Raw genomic sequence first — 20,701 nt, 5'->3', positions numbered from 1 at the left:
TGGGTATCATCTTAAGTATGTTCTTGAAAGCCTTTAAGAATGCTGACATATTTCGTCATAAGTTGGTAATTCATCTCCAGGGTCTAAAGACTACCTTCAGGCTTAAATATAGCCAACATAATGCTACAAGCTTCATAATGTTTATTCAATCAGTAAGAACTATAATCCTGCGGAGGTGAGGCTGAGTATATAGTTCTAGGGCCAAGAGATATGTTCTCAAGTTTTCCCAACACGAAACTAAAATCCAAATCCAATGTGTACGCAATGAAGATCCTCTTTCACAATAATTCATCCTTTTAACTGGAACTTTAATATCAATGTGACAGATTTTCTGTTTAAGTTCCAACTAGAATAAATCAGTGGAGCTCCAGACCAAAGAAGAAACTAGAAATGCACATGCAAAAAACATTTATTAATGCCACAAAAATAAATATCACAAGTTTTGTCTAAAAGACGAATTGCACAAAATCCAAAACTCTGCTCAAATCATCACAGGCATTTACATTTTTTAAAATCTAAATCTGTCCTAATCATGTCCAGTCCTTGATCAACAGCATCATATAGAGAGGAAGATTAACAGCTGCAAGGATTGTAATGTTACGGAGTGTTCGAATTAATCGTTGAACCATGGAGTTCATCTTTCCCTTAGCCATTCTTGGCCCTTTTGAGATCTGCTCCAAATTTGTGTCTGACTCAATTTGCACACAAGAGGAATCAGATTCTGGTGTTATTTGTTTCTTTGCAGCTGGCCGTACTACTGCTGCGCCTCTGCCGAACAAATAATCTCAACTTCAATTAGTAAACGGACAAAAAATCCAACAAATAATTCATCTACAACAACTCAATTCCTCGAAAATAAGCCTCTTCATCAATAGTTAATGTTTGAAACACGTGGAGAGAGAGAGAGAGAGAGATTAAATCATATGTAGTAAAACCACAGACATCCATTTTGTTCTGCACTTTATACTAAAAGCCTCCACAGAAACAATCATATTATAAATTTTAAAAAAGAAATCAATGGTATTTGGTCATTTCATAGACATTTGTGTATATGTAGTGTAACATGTAACATAATAAGAAGGTTGGTACATGCAACATTCCAGAAATTTTGTAGATCTTGTAACAAAGACAATGCAGCACACATTGAAGTCAGGAAGTCTCACGGGATTTCGACACTGATTTTTTCTAGGTTTAATGAAAAATTCACTGTAAACTTGGCAAAATCAATGACTTGATTTGTCACACCAGTAACATGGAAAAATTGTGGGTTAAACACTCCAGCATTTGTTGTTTTTGGCCTCCGAAGTATTTTTATGCTTTTTTAAAGATTATTAAAATTCTGTGCTATGAGAGGCTATGGTTTTGAAGGTCTTTGTTGGCACTCCCCCTCAACCCCACTGACATGCTGCCACCACATCCCCGAAAGGGGCATCACCGCTGACACCAACCAAATGCATATGCTATATTTTATTGCTGTATTTTGCAAAATATCTTGTTTTTTATTAAAAATTGAGTGTTTTTAAGTAACTGAATTTTCCCCAAGTTGGAATTTTTGGCATGCTAAGTGTTGAGATATGATAGCATCGGTCAGATACTGATTATGGAAACTGTGCATGTATTTATCTTGCTATAAATATCACAAGCAATTATCCTTCTGATTATCTGAAACTATTATATCAAACTGAATATGCAAATCTGTACATTCATACTACACCTCTCTTGGAGATCATGCAATACTTCCTTGCAAAATATTGATCGTGTGGATTGAATTTATGATCTATCATCCTATGTAAATTGGAGGTCACAATAAGACTCGTTTATTTGGTTAACATGCCCAATTAGGAATGGGTCTATTGGAGTGTTAATTATGTGACTTCATGCATCTTCACTAAGAGACACATAATGGACAGTCAAGTCCACTCATTATGTGGCTCCTAGTATGAATACTTATATGGATTGCATCCAAGAGACAACGTATCAAAATTAATAAATGCTCTGCCTTACTTGGAATTCTCAAATTATACCTTAATATTCAGTATTTGTTAATATTGAATCCATAGTTTAAAAACTTGGTATCGGCAATATCTCGGCCGGTCCAAAAAATTTGAAAAACTCAGAATCAGCAATAAATCGGCACTTTGACCAAACATTTGAAAATATAAAATTTCTTAAAATATTCTTAAAAACACGTATACACCAAATTTGTAGAATCCTCACATAGTTTCTTGGAATCCAGGAATTGTCATAAAAGGCACACCTTCGTTGTTGGCAATGGTGATTGCAAACAAATTGGTTGTCCATATGTAATATCCCCATTTTGAATATAATTTTAATAGTTAGTAAAATATTATCAAAATAGATAATATTTAATCAATAAATATCATAAATAATAATTTAAACATATTATAAATAAATAAATAATAAAAATAAATTGTAATAAACTTGTTATTAAATCAATCACTATTAATATAATGATGAAGAATATTTTGAATCTGATAATACTGTAAAACAATCTATATTTAAATAGAAAATTATAATTATAATATATAATTAAAATATATTTGATAAATATTAAACAAATAAATGTATAAAAACAGTCTAAATAGAACTACAAAAGAACGTTATCCATCTGGAGAGTCCAAGGTATTCATTGAACTAGTAATATCTTCCAGCATTGGCCAATTCACAATCAAAAGGAAATAATCGCTCACTAACAAGGGCGCATATGACAAATTGGTCACTAAGAAGAAATGGCCAATTTGATTTAGCCACTTGACCTTAAGATAATCCTTTGACACCAATGAATGTTTGCAAAAATTACTAATTGATAATTAGTCTCAACCTCCTGTAATCCAAGAGATGACATTCGTTTTCCTGTTGACCTCGCAGTCAATGATATTTGTGCGCAGTATTTTGCTTTTAGCGTGATATCAATCAAAAAAAGGCGCACCGATTTTTCGCAAATGTCGTCTCCCATATATGGCATGTTTATTTCGTTTTCCCATTGAACTTGCAATATATTGCGATTTTTGTGAAATTTCGCAAAGTTTTTAACTATGATTGAACCTACTTTACATACATTCAGGCAATAACATTTGTAGCAGTCACATTTTAACATGGTATCAGAGCCATGGTTCTTGGCAGATCACAAATGTTGTGGACTGGTGAGGAACTCGGATCAAGGTTTATAAAATACAATGAGTTAAATCCGTAGTCAGCAAGAATAGAAGATCTATTGTGCAGATATGTTGTGTATGATCCCAAATTCATACCAAAGCTGAGATCCATTTGATCCATGATTATTGACTATTATCGTGTTGATGTTGAAATTTGGTAGTTAAACAATCCCGTGAAGATATTGTGGCCTGCACTAGGTATAATGTCTGCAGGTGGAATGGGCAATGAACACAAATGACCGTCAAGTATGTCAGGGTGACGTGGATCGCTTGTGCCAAGTTGAATTTCTTGAAGTGGGAAACTCTTGCCACATGTGCCATGGCTTCTACAATCTCAGAGGATAGTACATGTTCAAATCTCATTATTGGGCCCAATCACTGTTTTATGAAGCTCTCACAAAAATCTACAACACTTGCTCGATTGTATATACTTCTTCACGCAACGACCAAAGTATAGGCTCCCTGAATCTCACATAGATCGTGTGAATGTTTAGGTAATTGTTGATGCGAGCACAGTGACTAACAGGAAGTTTATAGGGGATAATATTGTGGTTTGATGAGATTAACATGAATGTTTTGGTCCCACTTGTCGCACACGGATGTGGGAAGTGGTGCCACCGTCGCATCAATTGTCACTCGGACCATACATTGATCTGTTTATAGAAATAGCAAGGTTGCATGGGTACGTGGGTACGGGAACGGGAACGGGTACGGGAGCGGGTACGGGTACGCATATTTTTCAAAATAGGGGACGGGGGTACGTGTGTAAGCCTAATTTTTTTCTATATAATTAATATTTTATAGAAAATATAAAAATCAAAATATCTGTCATGAGTCATGACATTGAGCATTCAAAACAAGAAATTTGAAAATATAAGCCATAAGTCAAATATATATATATATATATATATATATATATGCTATTGCTAAATGTTTAAAGTATTTTTCATAATTGGGGACGGAGGTACTTGGGTATGTCAAACTTACTTAAAAATTACACTTTTATATTTATAAAAAATCTGATTTTATGAGTCATGACAATGGTTTTTCAAAACAAGAACAGTGATAAAGTTTGCAAATGTAATGTACTGTTTTCAGTTTCAGATTTGCTATATGTTTGAAATAATAATACATGATAAATGCTTAGATGCATAACAAAGAAGGCAGACTTCAAACATGAACAAGAAGATCCTAAACCATATGACAATGACATATTGCAAATGATAAACTTTTAACTTGAACAGTGATAAAGTTTATTGTTAATGAGTATCAAAGTTTCAAACTGATTTGGTATTGAATTAAGTTTGATAAACAACAAGCTAATACAAAAACCAAAAACCAAAAAAAAAATCAGAATCTTAATCAAGGTCCTTAGCTATGATGCTCTCCACCAAGTACCCGGTACGTGGGATACGTGTACCCGGTACTTGGGTACGTGGGTACGAGTACCAGGGGTGTGGGTATGAGTACCCATGCAACCTTGAGAAATAGAAATGGTGAAAATAGATGACCTAAGAAGTGGGCCAAGTTAGGGAGGAAGATGAAAAGGTGTAATGGCTTCGTCAAAGAAAATTCAGAATTAGATCGATTGGAGGTGACATGGAGAAGAAGACATCGGGCACCAACCCAATAGTGTAAATCTTGCGTCAAAGGAGCAGCAATACCAATACTATGTCAAATACTAAAGGTGCAATAGAGGAGAGCTTCAGAACAGTCAATGGTTCGAGAAGATGAGTCTTCACCAACCCCCCATTGGTCACTTTTACATGCCACATGGGAGCAACGTGAACTAAGAACAGAGGAAAAGGAATAGCCACAAGAAGATAATAAAAAGGTAGAAAAAATAAAATAGAAAAGGTGTCCTGCAAATCACCATAAAGGGTAAGACGGACCCATCACCAACGTATGTAGGAATACATTAATGTTTAGTATTAATGAAATTCATTATATAATGATCTAAAAGAATATCATTTTAATGGTAGACTAATTATATTGTTTTGGAGGAAATAATATTATTTATTATTTTTTTTATTACAATATTAATGTCTATTGGAATGAAAGATTGAATAAAAGGATATTGATGTACAGATAAGTATTTAATATGCTTTAGTATTTTATTTAATCAATGTAGTATCTCTAATTTGTATTTATTTATATACTACAAGAGCTATTTGCCTTGATCTTTTCCTATGAGAATGTTCTTGCAGAAAAAGGAAGAATGATATAAGATTCAGAGGGAGTCTAATAGTTCTTCAAAGGCAAAGGAGCTCAGAAGATTGATGTTTAGAGGGAGTTTGACACATCCGCCTGAAGGAGCAGCTAGAAGAACTAATTCAATTGATCTTCGAGGATAAATGGTTACTTAAATGCCTACAGTCATGGGACTATATTGATGGATGGAACATTTTCGAGGAAGAGGAAAATAGCATTACATTAGAAGTAACCTTGGACAAGGAGGACAGGAGGTTGACAAATGTACTCAAAGCTTCAAAAGGAGGCCAAATTAATACGAATTCTTGATGTAGCCAATTCTGGAGATAAATCCACAGTTTATTACATTTACTCATGTTACAATAGAATCAAACAAGTACATGTCTATATGGGAAGTTGATCTTATTAAAGTAATAAGCCATGTGCTTAATGATGAGTCCCTTGGAACAAGATATTTTGCATGGTTAGAGTATATGAACAGGACATGCCTCTAGGACAGCAGGAGCAGCTTAAAGATCTACATTTGTTGACATCCAATGATATTGATTCAAAGGGACTAGACCATGACAAGATGGGTTCTCTAACCTTCAGTTGAGATACATCATCACTAATGAATAGAGGAATGACATTCTTGCCAAGCCCCATGCTAGAGAGAAGTGTTGGTTTTTTGGATTTGCTGCAAGTGTACTAAGCATTGTCGGATTGGTATGTGTGTTCCAAATGCAACATCCTCTTAGATTTATATATAGAGAATAGGCCATGAATAGACATGTACCTTCATAGGGCATGTCTATTCATTAATCAAATAATTAATAATAACAAATATAATCATATATATATATATATATATATATATATATAATTTTCTCATATAACAATAACCTTATATCTCAAATATAAAGAACATGTATATAATAGGTTTATCCGATCTGAAGATATCAAACATCAACACTCCCTCTTAGCTTATAGAAGGATAACCACATAAGAATAAATATTACTTCAACGTAATATTACAAATAACAATTTTAAGGATATCTGATTTGATATCTCAAAATATTTCCACCATTTGATATCGCATTCGATATCATGAGTACTGGTCTTCCAGAATATCAACATATGATAATCACCAAGTACTCAAAAGGTTTTGATATCACATCTGATATCAAGAGTATTGGTCTCCCAAAATATCAATGATATTCACCAAGTACTCAAAATAAAGTTTGATATCAAATCTGATATCAAGAGTATTGGCCTCCTAGAATATCAATGATATTCACCAAATACTCAAAATAAGGTTTGATATCACATCTGATATCAAGAGTATTGACCTCCCAAAATATCAGTGATATTCACCAAACACTCTGAGTAATGGCATTTCAAAATGTTGAGATGCAAGAAATTCACCATATACTCAATTTGTTTGATCTCATAATACAAGTTATTGTAAGATCGTCACCTTACAATAACTTCTGCAAATACAAGTGACATCATTTGGAAGTCATCACTTCCTCATGATGTACACAGGGAGTAGACCCATTAAAATCACACAGTCACTAGGTATATTCATGAATCACAATCCTCTTAATTGCTACAATTTATTGATCACTGGAGAATCCATCTCAACATGGTTTACTCCCTCTGAATCGATAAGACCAAGACTATTAAAGGTTGCCTGAATCACATCCTCTATCTGCTCCCTCTCCTTCAAGGTTGCCTCTAATGAAATGCCAGGCTCCCTCTAACTCTCAATCTCACTCTTCCTACAATAACATTCTCAGAGGAAAAGATCAAGGCACATTACAGTTATAGTATGTAACGAAATACAAAAATAAGAGAGACTACTATAATTCTCAAAGATAATAATAATATTAGGAATATAAGATATTCATCATAATGGTGTAATACTAATCCTTGCCTTAAAGCAATATAATTATTCTATTAGTTAATGTCCAAATGACATTCTTATTTATGACTAATCATATTCAAAATTTATGATTATACCCACCAAAAGATATATTTAATCATCGCCACCTTTCTTCATTTTAATTAAAACTTTTAGAAGTAGTTGGTAATCAAGGGACTAACATATGTCAATCACAGCTTTGATATTATTTCACTTCATCCAAGTCGGCACTAGATTTGGCTATGATTATCATAGTGCTCCCTATCTTTCAAAATTTAAAGCGACATCGGAATATTTATTTGACCATGCAATAGGGGTAAAAATGCCTTGTCTACTATGCCAAGGAGGCAAAGGTGATAACCACGTAGGATAGTCTAATTATAGCAAATCAATCACATGGTATTTAGAACTCCATCAAGAGATACCAAGAGACTAAGAATTTATAAAACAACCAAAGCAAATTTGAATGTTCATAATCGACCAACACCGAGCAAAATGCATCCTTTCAAAGCTCCATTTGTTTGTAGATGATGTTGAAGCACTCGCTGAGATTATCCTGTGACCAAAACCATTGTTCAACAGTGCGGCGCGCGATATCTTTTTCTTCTGATTTGTTTCAATTCCAACATATAATTCATTGATAGAGGCATCATTGATACTCCAAACTGCAATCATGTTTTGTATTTGCACCTTCCAATGCGGATACACTATCACTGGAAGGCAATTGATTGCACATTAATTCTGATAAGCGAAATTTATCTCTTGATTCTCAATTTCAGGTAGCTGCAAGACCAATGAAGACCACCAGAGCTTGAACCCGTGAGACCCTCCTAACCTTCACCTACCTGAAATTAGGTATCTTTGTTGAACTTGATTCTTTCTTTATTATCTTCATTTGCAGCTTGGCTTAGATACTGTGTTAATTTTTCGGATCTGTTGCAAATGTACTAAGCATTGTCAGATTGGTATGTATGTTCCAAATGCAACATTCTCTTAGATTTGTATATAGAGAATAGACCACGAATAGACATGTCCCTTCATAGGACATGTCTATTCATTAATTAGATAATCAATATAATAAAAAATTTAATCATATATATATTATTTTTTCTCATATAACAATAACCTTATATCTCAAATATAAAGAACACATATATAATAGATTTCTCCGATTTGAAGCTATCAAACATCAACAAGAAGTTTTGTGTACTTCTCCGACAAGCTTGATACATTGGAGAATGAAGCCTTAGCTGAAAAGAAACTTCAGCATCAATGATCTATTATTTGTATCCTTGCATAATCTTTCCTTTAATAGAGAAATTTGAGGTGAAAGCCATTGTTGTCACCGTATGGATTGAGCCATAGTGAATCCACCCTTTGATATGTTTCATGGTGAATGCCATGTGTGTGATGCCGTGACAACACCACGTAAGAGAATCCATGGTGACTCTGTGTACAATCTTTATTGTCATGTGTGTGACTCGATGACTTTATGCGCCCCCCGCCCTCCCCCCATGTACATTATTGAAAGATGATGATCTTTCAAATAACATACACTTGTATTCAAACATTGTAAGGTGACGACTTTACAATGTTCACTATCATGACGAATATCATGCGGACTTGATATTCATGGAAATGTCTTGATTAGTTAATATGTCTTAAGACTTATTGATAGATATCATGCTAACTTGATATCGGTTGTGTATCAATATGTTCTTTATGAGATAATCATGGTGGGTATTACATAACATAATATCTGTGGACATGCCATGATATGTTATGGTAGACAACATGTGACATGATGTCAGTGCACATTCAATATTTGTTAATATTGAATCTACTTTACATATATTCAGACAGTAACATTAGCAGCAGTCACATTTTAACACTAAGTACTCTCCAAATCCAATTCTGTAAATCATACACTAAACCACAAGGCATAGATGGCATATTTATCTCAAACACATACATGAAGAAACCATATCAGAGCAAGTGCACACAGGTTCGAATTCAATAAGTCACACTGACATAAAATTACATGCAAATTTACCAGTATAGATTCCTTGTCAGTTATTTTTGCAAGAACATTTTATTCAAATAGCACTTAACAGCATTATTTCAATATATATCTTAAATGAAGAAAATGTCATGAAGCTACCAACCTCATAGAAGATCTACTTTCGCCATAATCGGCATTTGAAATTTTTGAGTATCCTTTCCGAATCAGATGCATGACACCTTCTGCATCCCAAACCATATCATAATCATAATTTGCATCCTCGTCCTTTTCTTTTATGCCACCTTTTGATGTGGTTCCAATTGCTGTTGCTGCAAGTTCTGTCAATTTTCTGAAACAATATGACAAGTCCACACCACTTGTTGGCCACGAAAGGAGAAGAGAAACAGTTAAAACGAAAAAGCTTGCATACCTGCAAAGAAAACTACTTTATCAGTGACAACTATGAAATAAGGTAACAATTCTACACTAAAGTGGAAAAGGAACCAATGTATTGCTCAAGTGTTTTACTTTTATTAAACTAATAAAGAAACAATCTTTATTAATTGCCAAGTTATTGTAATTACCACAAATATATGTGTGTTTGCATAGGAAGAAAGCACAAATTAGTTGATACAATTTCCTCGGGGTTGCTTTTTGTAGAAGATGGCAGTGCACTCACAGATAACAACATGAATGATGGGTACAAGTTACCCTGCTGCCAACTGAAGGTCCCAACTGTATGCTGTATATGGAATCCACCACACAATGAGGGTCAGGAAACTGCACAACATTCTTTGGCAAAGCTATATTGTTATTAACTTGCTGCATCACATTCTTTGTTGAATCTAAACTGCCACTAACTTTTGTAGACATGAGGTAGATGAAGAGCAATGCAAGATGAGAGAGGATTGATAAAGTTTTTTGGGTTCATTTAAAAATTTAACAGAAATACAACATTGTCATCAAATTATAAGTACCTCTAGAACAGGCCCGCTTGGTGTTGGATGAGAAACTGTACATTGATCGTGATCATGGCCTGAAAGGACAAGGATCTAGAACAAGTATTGCAAATAAGATTAGTAAAATAATATACAACCTACACCTCTTAGGAAAATTCAAAAATAAACATAGAAAGGAGAAAAAGAGTTCATTGTGAAATGGGCAAGTCAGCCAGTGGTAAAGCACCTCAGCAACCAGCAGTGGGGCAAGGTATCGAGTTCTATGTTGCCCAAAATTTCAAGGCAGATGTTGGAAATTAAACTGGAAAACAGTTAGATGCCCCAAGAAAATTGTGGGTTGACCGGGGATGATGAAATTGACAACTGACACTTCTATAGAGAATGAGAAAGAAAAAGAGATGTGGACAAGTAGTTTTTTCTAGAGCATCTCACCAGTTGGTATTATTGTCCTTAGTTCAGATTTTCAACAATCAGTGCACTGAAACCTCTGACCTCTTTACTTTCATTATCATGTAGCTTTGACCATGGTTCTTATTTCTTGAAGATGGTGTCTATCTAAATGATGAAAATATTTAATTACAAAGAACTTAAGAAGAAATAACTGTAACCAGCAATATCATACAGGCTTGATAAGATCCAGAAGGCGAGCTGATGTATCCTCGCTCAAATAGTTCTGATACCTGTGCCAACACAACCAAGAAATTTAAGACATATAAGAGAGAATATCTATTTCCCCTTATCGGGCTGTTTCTTTGTCACTTACTTTCCTCATGCTTTTCCTATCCCTTTACCATCCAATCAAATATTGATATAAAGCTTAAACCTTCATCCTGACTCCTCAATTTTAAAAGAGTAGAACTGGAAAATATTTTAGTTTACCAAATAGCAGATAAGATAAAAGACACAGTTGTGTTTGTTAAAGCATGTAGCTTCGGTCTAACAATAACTATGATATGCACAGTTCAAAACCGATGATCATATATATATTTTTTGAGATCATTCAAGGCATGATCAAAACTTATTTCTGATTCCTTTGATTTAGATCACCATCGATCTATATTTTATATCGGGCTGCAGTCATTATGATTAGTAATACATTGTTATACTTGTGTTAGGTCTGTAAAAACTAATCGGGCATGATTAGTTACACCAAACTAGTGTGATTGTGAATGTCCATGTCTCCATTTGGAGACATGACCATTCACCATCATAACCTTTTGTATGATATGTATACTTGATCCACCCGAGTAAACAAGGCATCAAAATCAATTAATGCAAGCACATCAAAGGATCGAAGGACATTTCAAGTTCAACAATATTATATTATGTTTGCACTAACTTCTACAAATTCTGGAGCAAATCTATCATTTGTCAACAGTGTTCATACCTGCACTAAAATTGTGCATCAGCAAGCCACAAATTTGAAATCTGGTAAGAAACTTTACATGGTATCAGAGCCTTGTTAAGGACATATCTCATTAAGTTTAAGAGATCAAATTTCACATTAAATTGCAGTCTCCTATTTCTCTTCAGACTGACAAATGTGAGCATTTGAATCCAATAAAGAAAGTAAGAGTAAATAAGAAAAGCTGCCAAGAAGGTGGAAAAATAATTACTGGTGTAAAGATCCCTAGGAAATACATTGATCATAACCGGCATGTCAGATCCCAACACCCGCCTCGCAAGATTGGCCCTTATTTATAATGCTTGGTTTCTAGGCCAATGTGTGAGATATATGTACAATGTTGTCGGTAAGATCTATATTGTAGCTGACAAGTAGAATTGTATCCAAAGGGGCACGTAACGATTGAGTCACCCCTTCGGGAAGGTATATATACACCGTCTGGAATGGACTGTAATCATCATTGTAATCAATCATATCGAATATTGTAGTATCTTTTGTATACATACAAATAATAAAAGGAATACTTCTATGTTACATGTTCTTGTCTATTATCTGAATGCATTAATAAACCGTTTACCCTATACGGTAAACATTTGGTGCCGTTGCCTATAAGGACCGAGTGCTATGAATGCCGAATACATTGAATAAAGATAGAAATAAGAATCCAAAAGATGACAGCATAAGTGTGGCATGGGAAGTATTAAACCGCACACAACAAAGCGACCGGAGGCATAGACTCCAACAACTCGCCGAAGGGTATGGTGGTACAGGAGGTGACCGCAGTACCACGGGAGCACTGACGAATGGAGTGCAATTGCCAAATTGACCAAGGGAGAGGTTGATAGAAGAAGCCCGAGAAAGGCGAAGGGTGATCGAGGGAACAAAGGAAGAATTGGCAAACTGGTATATACCAAGGGGGAATCCGGACGGAAGGGAAAGAACCAGCATGTCTTAAGAGTGTTGAAGGAACACGAGCATGGGGTGAACTCTTCGTCCTTGATACACCTGACATGCAAGTTCTTTGCGAAATTCTGAAAATTCTCTACGATAAGTTGATGTTATTTCTCAGGAGTCAAAAAATAACGTGATAAGTAAACTTATCACAAATATATCTGTGCTAAATTTAACTATGATTTAAACATCGTTGTAACTACGAAAATTCCTGAGAAATAATAATGAAAGATATTTGTCTGTGGTTTTTTCTTTGTATAATCCTACCAAGTTTTTTCCATGTAAGTATCGTGTTATGTTTTGCTCATCTTTCCAAATTTCTGCACTTTTAATTTTCATAATAACCATCCTTGATTGGTGAAATTCCCCAAAAACGATAGGGAACGTCCTCTACTGCTTGGGGAGGACCAGATGTAAAGAAACGACCCCTTACCATCCCTAATCGAAAAAAAACCCCAAAATTGGAGGGAAATGTATCCCTGCCATATGGGTAAGGCTAGTCATCTCCCATGGCTAGGAAAGCTTCCAGCATTCAAAAAAAGCATTTAAAAATTAAAAAACTTTCCTTGCAACCAATGTGGGGGCCCATGAAGGCATGCAACACTCTTACTATCCCACAAAAAGACATGAAAATGAAAAAAAAAAAAAAACACTTCTCACCAAGCATTTGTCTTCCTCCATATTGTCTTTCTTTGCTGCTTGTTGTGAAACTTTTCTAAATAGAGAAGTAGCTGGCATGACTTAGAGGAGAGATTGGGCTGATTAGAGGAGATCTTGGATAGATTTATGTTTTCTACAAGACAGAAAGAAGATCTCGGCTGCAAGTTTGAAGCTAGAGCCAAGGTATTTCCTCTCTTTTTTTGTTTTTTCAAATTATTTTGTTTGTTAGTAAGTTTGTGGATTGAAAAATACTTCCATTGCTTTTGTTTCAGATTTTGAATCATAAACAAAAGACCACAAAATGAGGAGCAGTAGTAGTGACAACCATGAGAGTAGTGACAAAGAAAATGAAGTGCACACAATGTCAATACACCTTTCTTCAACTCTGAAAATCTCACCTCAGCCTCATCAATAGACCCTTGTTTTGCATGCCCTACAACCCTCCCCACACCCCCCCCCCCCCTTTAAAGATTTTCAAAATTCTCTTTCAATCCCAAGAAATCATTGCTTCAATTTGCCACAATTGTGACCCCCAAGGGAAAAAAATACAGGGGGCAGCAAGAAGTGGCTTTGTCATGCTTGCAACACTCATTAGCATGGGAGCTCTACTAGGGTTACAAGCCATCTAGTGGGTGTAAGCGGAATAGATGTTAGAATCAATAACATTGCAACAGAAGATTGAATTTGCAAAGTTGGCTGGAGTAAGTGTGGACAAAATCATTGCATGTTACAATACGAGTCTAAAATGGCCATTCACTAATATGCATGCTTCTGCCAATGTGGATGTATCAATTGAAGACAGTTTTGAGAGGGAGCAAGAAAGAGAGTGAGAAAATAAGTGATGAGGTTAACGAATATTCAAAAACATGAGCAAGCTGATAATGTAGTGGTCAAATTCTTTTATGCACGTGGTCTTCCATTTCATTTGGCAAGGTCACCTCATTTCAAAAGTATAGTAAGAGACATTGACAATTAGAACATCTTATGCCCCCTTGGTTGCCCCCATTGGAGAACATAGGTTATGTACCCTCCCTCCTTGATAGGCAATATTCAAAAGCAACCTTGATGATGGAGAAGATCAAGCGAATATAGACTAGGATGGTTGTTCCATTGTCATTGATGGGTGGACTAATATTCGACATAGGCCACTGGTGTTATTGTTACATGCCTTGGTATTTCATACTTTCTTAGAATTGTTGATTGTTTGGAGAAAATTAAGGATGCCGATTTTTAGTTTGTTGTTTTGAAGGAGGCCTTAGAGATTGGGCCTTCTAATGTTGTTGAGGTTGTAAAAGATTCAGCTCGTGTGTAACTTAGCTTATTTGATGATTGAGAGTGCCTATAGACATATCTTTTGGCTTCCTTGTTGTGTGCATGCTTTGAATAATGCTTCCAAAAGTATCGGCAAAATAGATTGGGTCAAGGCAACCATGGCAAAGTCTAGACACATACAAATGTTTCTATATAATCATCACACTTCACTTACATTATTGATGCAATCATGGCAGCAGGATCCTCAATGAGGATTGTATTTTTCAATAATGTATTTGAGAAATACAATCTTCGACTAGTTGTTGATCCATAGTTTGTAAATATTGTTAAGTGTTGTACATTAGAGAAAAAGGATCAATTCATTGATCTTTGATGTGAATACATGGACGTCTTGGCATACTCATATGATGATTTGAAATCTTTTTGTCCCAAAGTGGTACATGACATTCCCCTCAAGCCAGGCACTGCTTCGTACAAGAAGACGTAATGACAATCCAATTGAAATTTTTTTGCACCATCCTAACATAAATTCAAAAGATGTTGGATGCCAAAATAATTTTTCCTATTCAGCATTCTATGTGGGTAGCCAACATTGTTCCAATATGAAAGAAGAATGGTGAAATCTGCATTTGTGTGGATGCTTGCAATTTGAATCAGGCATCCTTGAAAGATAACTATTCACTGCCTATCATGGACAATGTGTTGTTGACAATGACTGGTTCTCAAATGTTGTCTATGCTGGATAGTTTTCCTAGCAACAATAAGATTGAAGTTAGGAAGGCTCACCAATACAAAGCAGCATGAACACTCCATGAGGTACATTTGCTTATAGTAGAATGTTCTTTGGATTGATAAATGCAGACACCACTTTCCAACGAGCAATGGACTTGGTGTTTCATGACTTCAAAGATGAATTCATCGTGATTTATCTTGATGATCTCACTATTTTCTTCAACTACAGACAAGATCATCTACGCCAAGTATTGGAGACGTTGACATAAAATTTCCCTCAATCCCTAGAAGTCAATTTTTGGGATAACAGAGGGTAAGTTCTCAAGCACATTGTGTCTAAAGAAAAAATAAAAATTGTTCTTGAACAGGTCAAGTCAATCCAAAGTCTTTCTTTCCTATGAGGAAGATTGTCATTCACTCTTTCTTCAAAAAGGTGAATTTCCTACAAAGATTTGTTCCAAATTTCTCAAGAAAGACTCATCATTTCTCAAATATGATGAAGGCAGCAGTAGTTTTCAGTTGGAGTGCTTAAGGGAAGGCTGCTATCAAGGAGATCAAAGAAGCCATAGCACAAGCGCTTGTATTAGTTTTCCCAGACTACATGAAGGACTTCAACGTGTACAGCTATTCTTCTGGACACACGATATCAACCATTCTCACGTAGAAGAATGTTGAAGACATAGAATCTCCTATTGCATTCATGATTTGTCTACTCAAATCACATGAGCTAAAGTACTCGCTAATGGAAAAGAAAACCTATGTAGTTGCAAAGGTAGTCAAGTACTTCAAGTTCTACATCCCAAATTCACATGTTGTTGCTCTTTCCCCAAGCACAACTATCAAGTCCACTTAACGCAGCAAGAGTTTGGAATGAAGAGAGGCAATTGGATTGCCAAAATTCAAGTGTGTGACATTGAAATCAGATCTACCATATTGGTTCATGGTAAATGTTTATGACAGCTCATGGCTGAAAATGAACCTAAGGAAGAACTACTTTGAGGACCTACCCAAGGTTTTATTTATCCGTATGAGAAAAGAATGGTACTTTGACATCCCATACTTCCTCACATATGGCAAATGTCCAGGACACTCAACCTACAAGGAAAGCAGTCTAAAGCTCAAAGTTACACTTTATTTTTTGGGACAGCGATTTGTACACGCATGTCATTGATGGCACATTTCTATGTTGTGTACAAGAAGTCAAGTTGTTGGAGTCATTCATGATCTGGCATTGGTGGACATTTCTAAGTACCGGTAATTGCTCACAAGATCTTGCAAGAAAAGTACTATTGGCCAACTCTTTTCTATGATGCATACAATTAGGTGCCTAAGTGTGAGGATTTCTAAAAAAATTTGGAAAGAGGAAGCTTACAATGATGCCTTTGAAGCCAGTAGTAATTGAGGAACCATTTCAGCAATGGGACCTTGATTTCATTGGTACCATCAATCCAGCATCTAGTGCAGGGCACACATACATCTTGAATGCGACAGGTTATTTCACCAAGTGAGTAGAGGCGATTCCCATGAAGATTGCAACATCATTAGTAGTGTGTTCATTCTTAAAGGAGAACATAGTTTGTCACTTTGGTGTACCCAATAAGATTGTGACAGACAATGTTGTTGCATTCTCCTCATCAGGGATCAAACAGTTGTGTTTTGAACATGGTATTACTCTATCATTAATCTGATTACTACCTGCAAGGTAACAATCAGGCTGAATCGAGTAATAAGAATCTAGTAACTATAATCTGCTAGCTGATAGATGAGAACCCAAGACCCTGCATAAAGTATTGTGGACAAACAGAATTCCACCGAAGGCTATTGGCATGTCATCGTTTCAGTTACTTTATGGTTTTGAATGCAGAATCTTCCATAACTTCGAAGTGTCCCACTCTTAAGTTAGTCACAGTTGTCAAAGAAAGAGCATTTCAGAGTTCCTTGGACAAAAGAATAATGTTCCTTCACCATTTGGAAGAACAGGAAGCACAAGTGGTGGACTGGCTTGCAACACATCAATAGCAAGTCAAGGTGCTCTTTGATAAAAAGGCTTAAGTAGAGATAATTCTAGGTTGGTGATTGTGTTCTACATTGGGACAGAAGACGAGAACAAATGGGTATGCACAACAAGTTTGACTCTCTCTAGCGAGGTCCTTTCAAAATCCACTAACTAGCAGGAGAGAACAATTTCCTATTGGCTTACCATGATGGAACTCCATTTGCACTTCCATATAGTGTGCAATATGAAACATTATTTCGAATAAGCTCTAGATAAATACTCTTGTACAATATGTCCAAGTCTTTTCCTTTTAATATTTTTTAGGAATTTGAGTCTTTTCTTTTTCGGTCACCTAACTCCATAGTTTGCAAACTCTCCAAGTACTCTCAGAGTTGCCGAGTACTCTCAAGTTTTTTAGCTAGACGAGTACTCTCAAATTTAACTCTCGTATATTTATAGATGTTAAAAAATGTAGGTAAAAATGTTGATGCAGGGAAGACATTGGATTAGATGCACTTTTCACATCATTTTAATGCTATAAAACTACACATTTTCTCTATTGAAATGTCAGTTACTAATTTAATACATTTTATAATTGTATTCTACAAAAAATATATTTCTTTAAGAGATTTTAGATTTTAGTACTTTTTGAGTTGCCGAGTTTTTGTCGAGTATATACCGAGTTTATTCCAGAGTTGAAAGTTTTGGGCTTGCTGAGTACTCTCCGAGTTCGAGTCTACAAACTATGCCTAACTCTATAGCCCAATGAGAAGATGAAGGCACTTAGAGGTCTGGTTCTACATTGCTCATCATTTTTATTAACAATTGAGACACATTCCCTAATTAGAGCTAGTTGTCGTACTCAATTTTGAATTCTCAAAATTGGACAACCCTACATAATTTTCTCATGAATTGGTAGGCGTTTTCTCTGAGTTTTGGTGCTTTGAATAATGTGTTACGAAGGTAATTTGTTATCCCTTGAATTGTTTTAAACACAGTTTTGAAGGTTTTTATCATCTTTCTTGCCATGATGAGTTTTTCTTCTCTAATTGCAAGAATTTGATTTTTGGAAACTTTTAAGTCATTTTTTCGTTTTTTCTTGGTTGTGTGCTTTGTTTTTAAGTTTTCTTTTCATACTAGATTGATTGCATTTTGAATTTTGCTCATTACAAGCTAGCTTAGGCCTCAGTTGGAATTGTAAATCAGTAATTATTAAGGAATTAAATGCACTATAGGTGGGATGCACTATAGGTGGGACTTTTAAGGCTGACTGTATTCTTCATTCCTTGTTTAAAGTCTTGCACAAGTGACCTTTTTGTCAGACATTACATATTGGATACCATTTACATGCGATCTAGATTTAAAACTCCACCGTACACATTTGCAATAAAATGTGTTAACTTTTATAGGAATTTAATATGTTAAGTGGACTTTTTAACTCGAATTACATATGTTTTCTTTAAAAGGTTTAAATGTGTGTAAATGAACATGAGAAACCCATTTTTGATTAAGAGATGTTCTAAACTTGTATTATAAGTGGCCATTTTGAGTTCACTTACAAAGTATGAGTACATGTTCATTTTTTGCTTGCATATGCAATATAAAATCATGTCACTAACTTTAAAGAGTTAAAAATGGGGATTTTAGAAGACATTATGTATTCTTTTGACTTACAAAAGCCCTTTAGTGGTCTTATAAAGAAAATGGGGTGTTTTTAACATGTATTGCATTCATCAAAACCAGTAATACATTGCTCTTACACACTAAATGCCCATTAAACACTATGGACGACCATTTTAAAGTCCGTTACAAGTTTCTAACACATTTAAATAACTTGCAAAAGGCTTTTAAAAGCCCGTATGAACTTGTATTGGCTTAACAAAAGTTTCTCTATGGCTAAAATATAACCCAGAAATGTGTAAAATGATTTTAAAAGCCTGCGACTATGCTAATGAGCATAGTTTTAACTTGAAACTTCTAATGTAAAGCCCTTAGAGGGCATTTGAGGCTTGCGTTTGACTTTGCAAAGCCTTTGTAGAGCATTTTTAATGCAAACGAATCATACATAGCTTGCAACATTAACTCCAAAGCCCGTATTGGGCATTCAAATGCAAAAACAACCCTTCCTAAGCTAGTAGCACCCAACAAAAAGCCCATATTGGGTGTTTTTATGCAGAAACAACACAATCTCTTACCTTTGTTGGCATTTAAAAGGCCCATATTGAGCACGAGAGTTCAAGAACAACATTTTTTTCTGCCCAACACTTGTTATGTGAGTTTGAAAGCGAATCCTAGGGAACAAATGTGAGTTTTTGATATGAATGCATAACTCAGAATTCGTGTATGTTTAGAAGCCCGTCTAGAGGTAGTCATTATTTTGCAGCTTGTATTTATTACCAAAAACCATGTTTTTCCTCTTGTTGGCACCGTTTTTGGATTGCATTACATCACCACTGTAATCTTAAGCATTTGCAGATTTGAATGAGTCTATCTTGTTGTTATTCCCTTGCATTTTTATCATCCGTCGTGGACTTTTGTCACAAATCACTTATTGACTCATGAATGCATTAAATTGGTGAGAAAAATTAAATCAAATTTCTTTGCATATATAGCTTCAATCTTGGGATTTTTTTTCAAATTCAAATCACTTGGATTTATGCAAGATTTCTTCAAAGATTTTGAGAGACTACTTCACTTACATTTATGAAGAAGAGGTAAGCTTTTTTTGCAAATTTACTAGGATTTTGCTTGTTTTCTTTCCAAGTTTTTATATATATGTTTGCTTGTTTTTATAAATGCAAATCTTTAATCTTTATTTCAGTTTTTTGTTTTTGTTAAATGTCAATCTTCCTTATTTTCATTTCCAAGATTTACTTCAAGTTGCAAATGCAAGAACCTCATCGTTCTTGCATATGCAATTGGGATTAAAAACTGTTAGAAATGGAAAAAGAAATCTGTAAATAAGCAATACCAGGAAAGAATCTAAGTGAGTTAATGCATGAAAAGATATTACCATAAGATAGGAGAGAGAAAGCTTCAAGATCCAACACTTTGAGACAAGATATTTGGAAAGGGGAAAGCAAAGAAAACCCCTTGTATCATTATGAATGAGGCATGGAAAGCCTAAGAAGGAAGAGAGAGAGAGAGAGAGAGAGAGAGAGAAAGAGAGCAATCGCTCATACAATGATTGGGAAGAAGAAGAAAACCTCATTAGAAATGAGAGAGGAGGGTCATCTCTTAAATAGAGATGAGAGAGAGGAGTTAGAATGTAACTCCCATGTCTATGAATGCCACCATTCATAAGTGTGTGAGGCCAAGTGTGAGATTCCTCTTAAGGAGGAATAATCTAAATTACAAATTACAATAAATATTTGTCCTCACATATTCCACTAGAGGACAAAATAAGATGTATTGGAAAAAGGACAAAAAAAGAA

At 35.1% G+C, this 20,701-nt stretch overlaps 1 protein-coding gene across 1 annotated transcript in view; it reads right to left on the bottom strand.

Moving 5' to 3' along the window:
• Positions 1-391: 391 nt before the first annotated feature.
• The window catches only part of LOC149572856 (Calcineurin-like metallo-phosphoesterase superfamily protein), a 135,625-nt gene continuing 115,315 nt past the window's right edge, over positions 392-20,701 (bottom strand). The window contains exons 9-13 of the mRNA XM_089813929.1: positions 10,874-10,931; positions 10,270-10,344; positions 9,877-10,034; positions 9,456-9,722; positions 392-768 (exon numbers count right to left, since the gene is read on the bottom strand). Of these exons, the coding sequence (XP_089670055.1) occupies positions 531-768; positions 9,456-9,722; positions 9,877-10,034; positions 10,270-10,344; positions 10,874-10,931 (796 nt within the window). The 3' untranslated portion in view covers positions 392-530. The remainder of the gene's footprint in view (positions 769-9,455; positions 9,723-9,876; positions 10,035-10,269; positions 10,345-10,873; positions 10,932-20,701) is intronic.

Source organism: Cupressus sempervirens, chromosome 2 (genome assembly GCF_028749045.1).
Source record: "Cupressus sempervirens isolate cs-2001-9-10 chromosome 2, ASM2874904v1, whole genome shotgun sequence".
Taxonomy (NCBI): Eukaryota; Viridiplantae; Streptophyta; class Pinopsida; order Cupressales; family Cupressaceae; genus Cupressus; species Cupressus sempervirens.
This window is presented reverse-complemented; position numbering and strand designations above follow the sequence as displayed.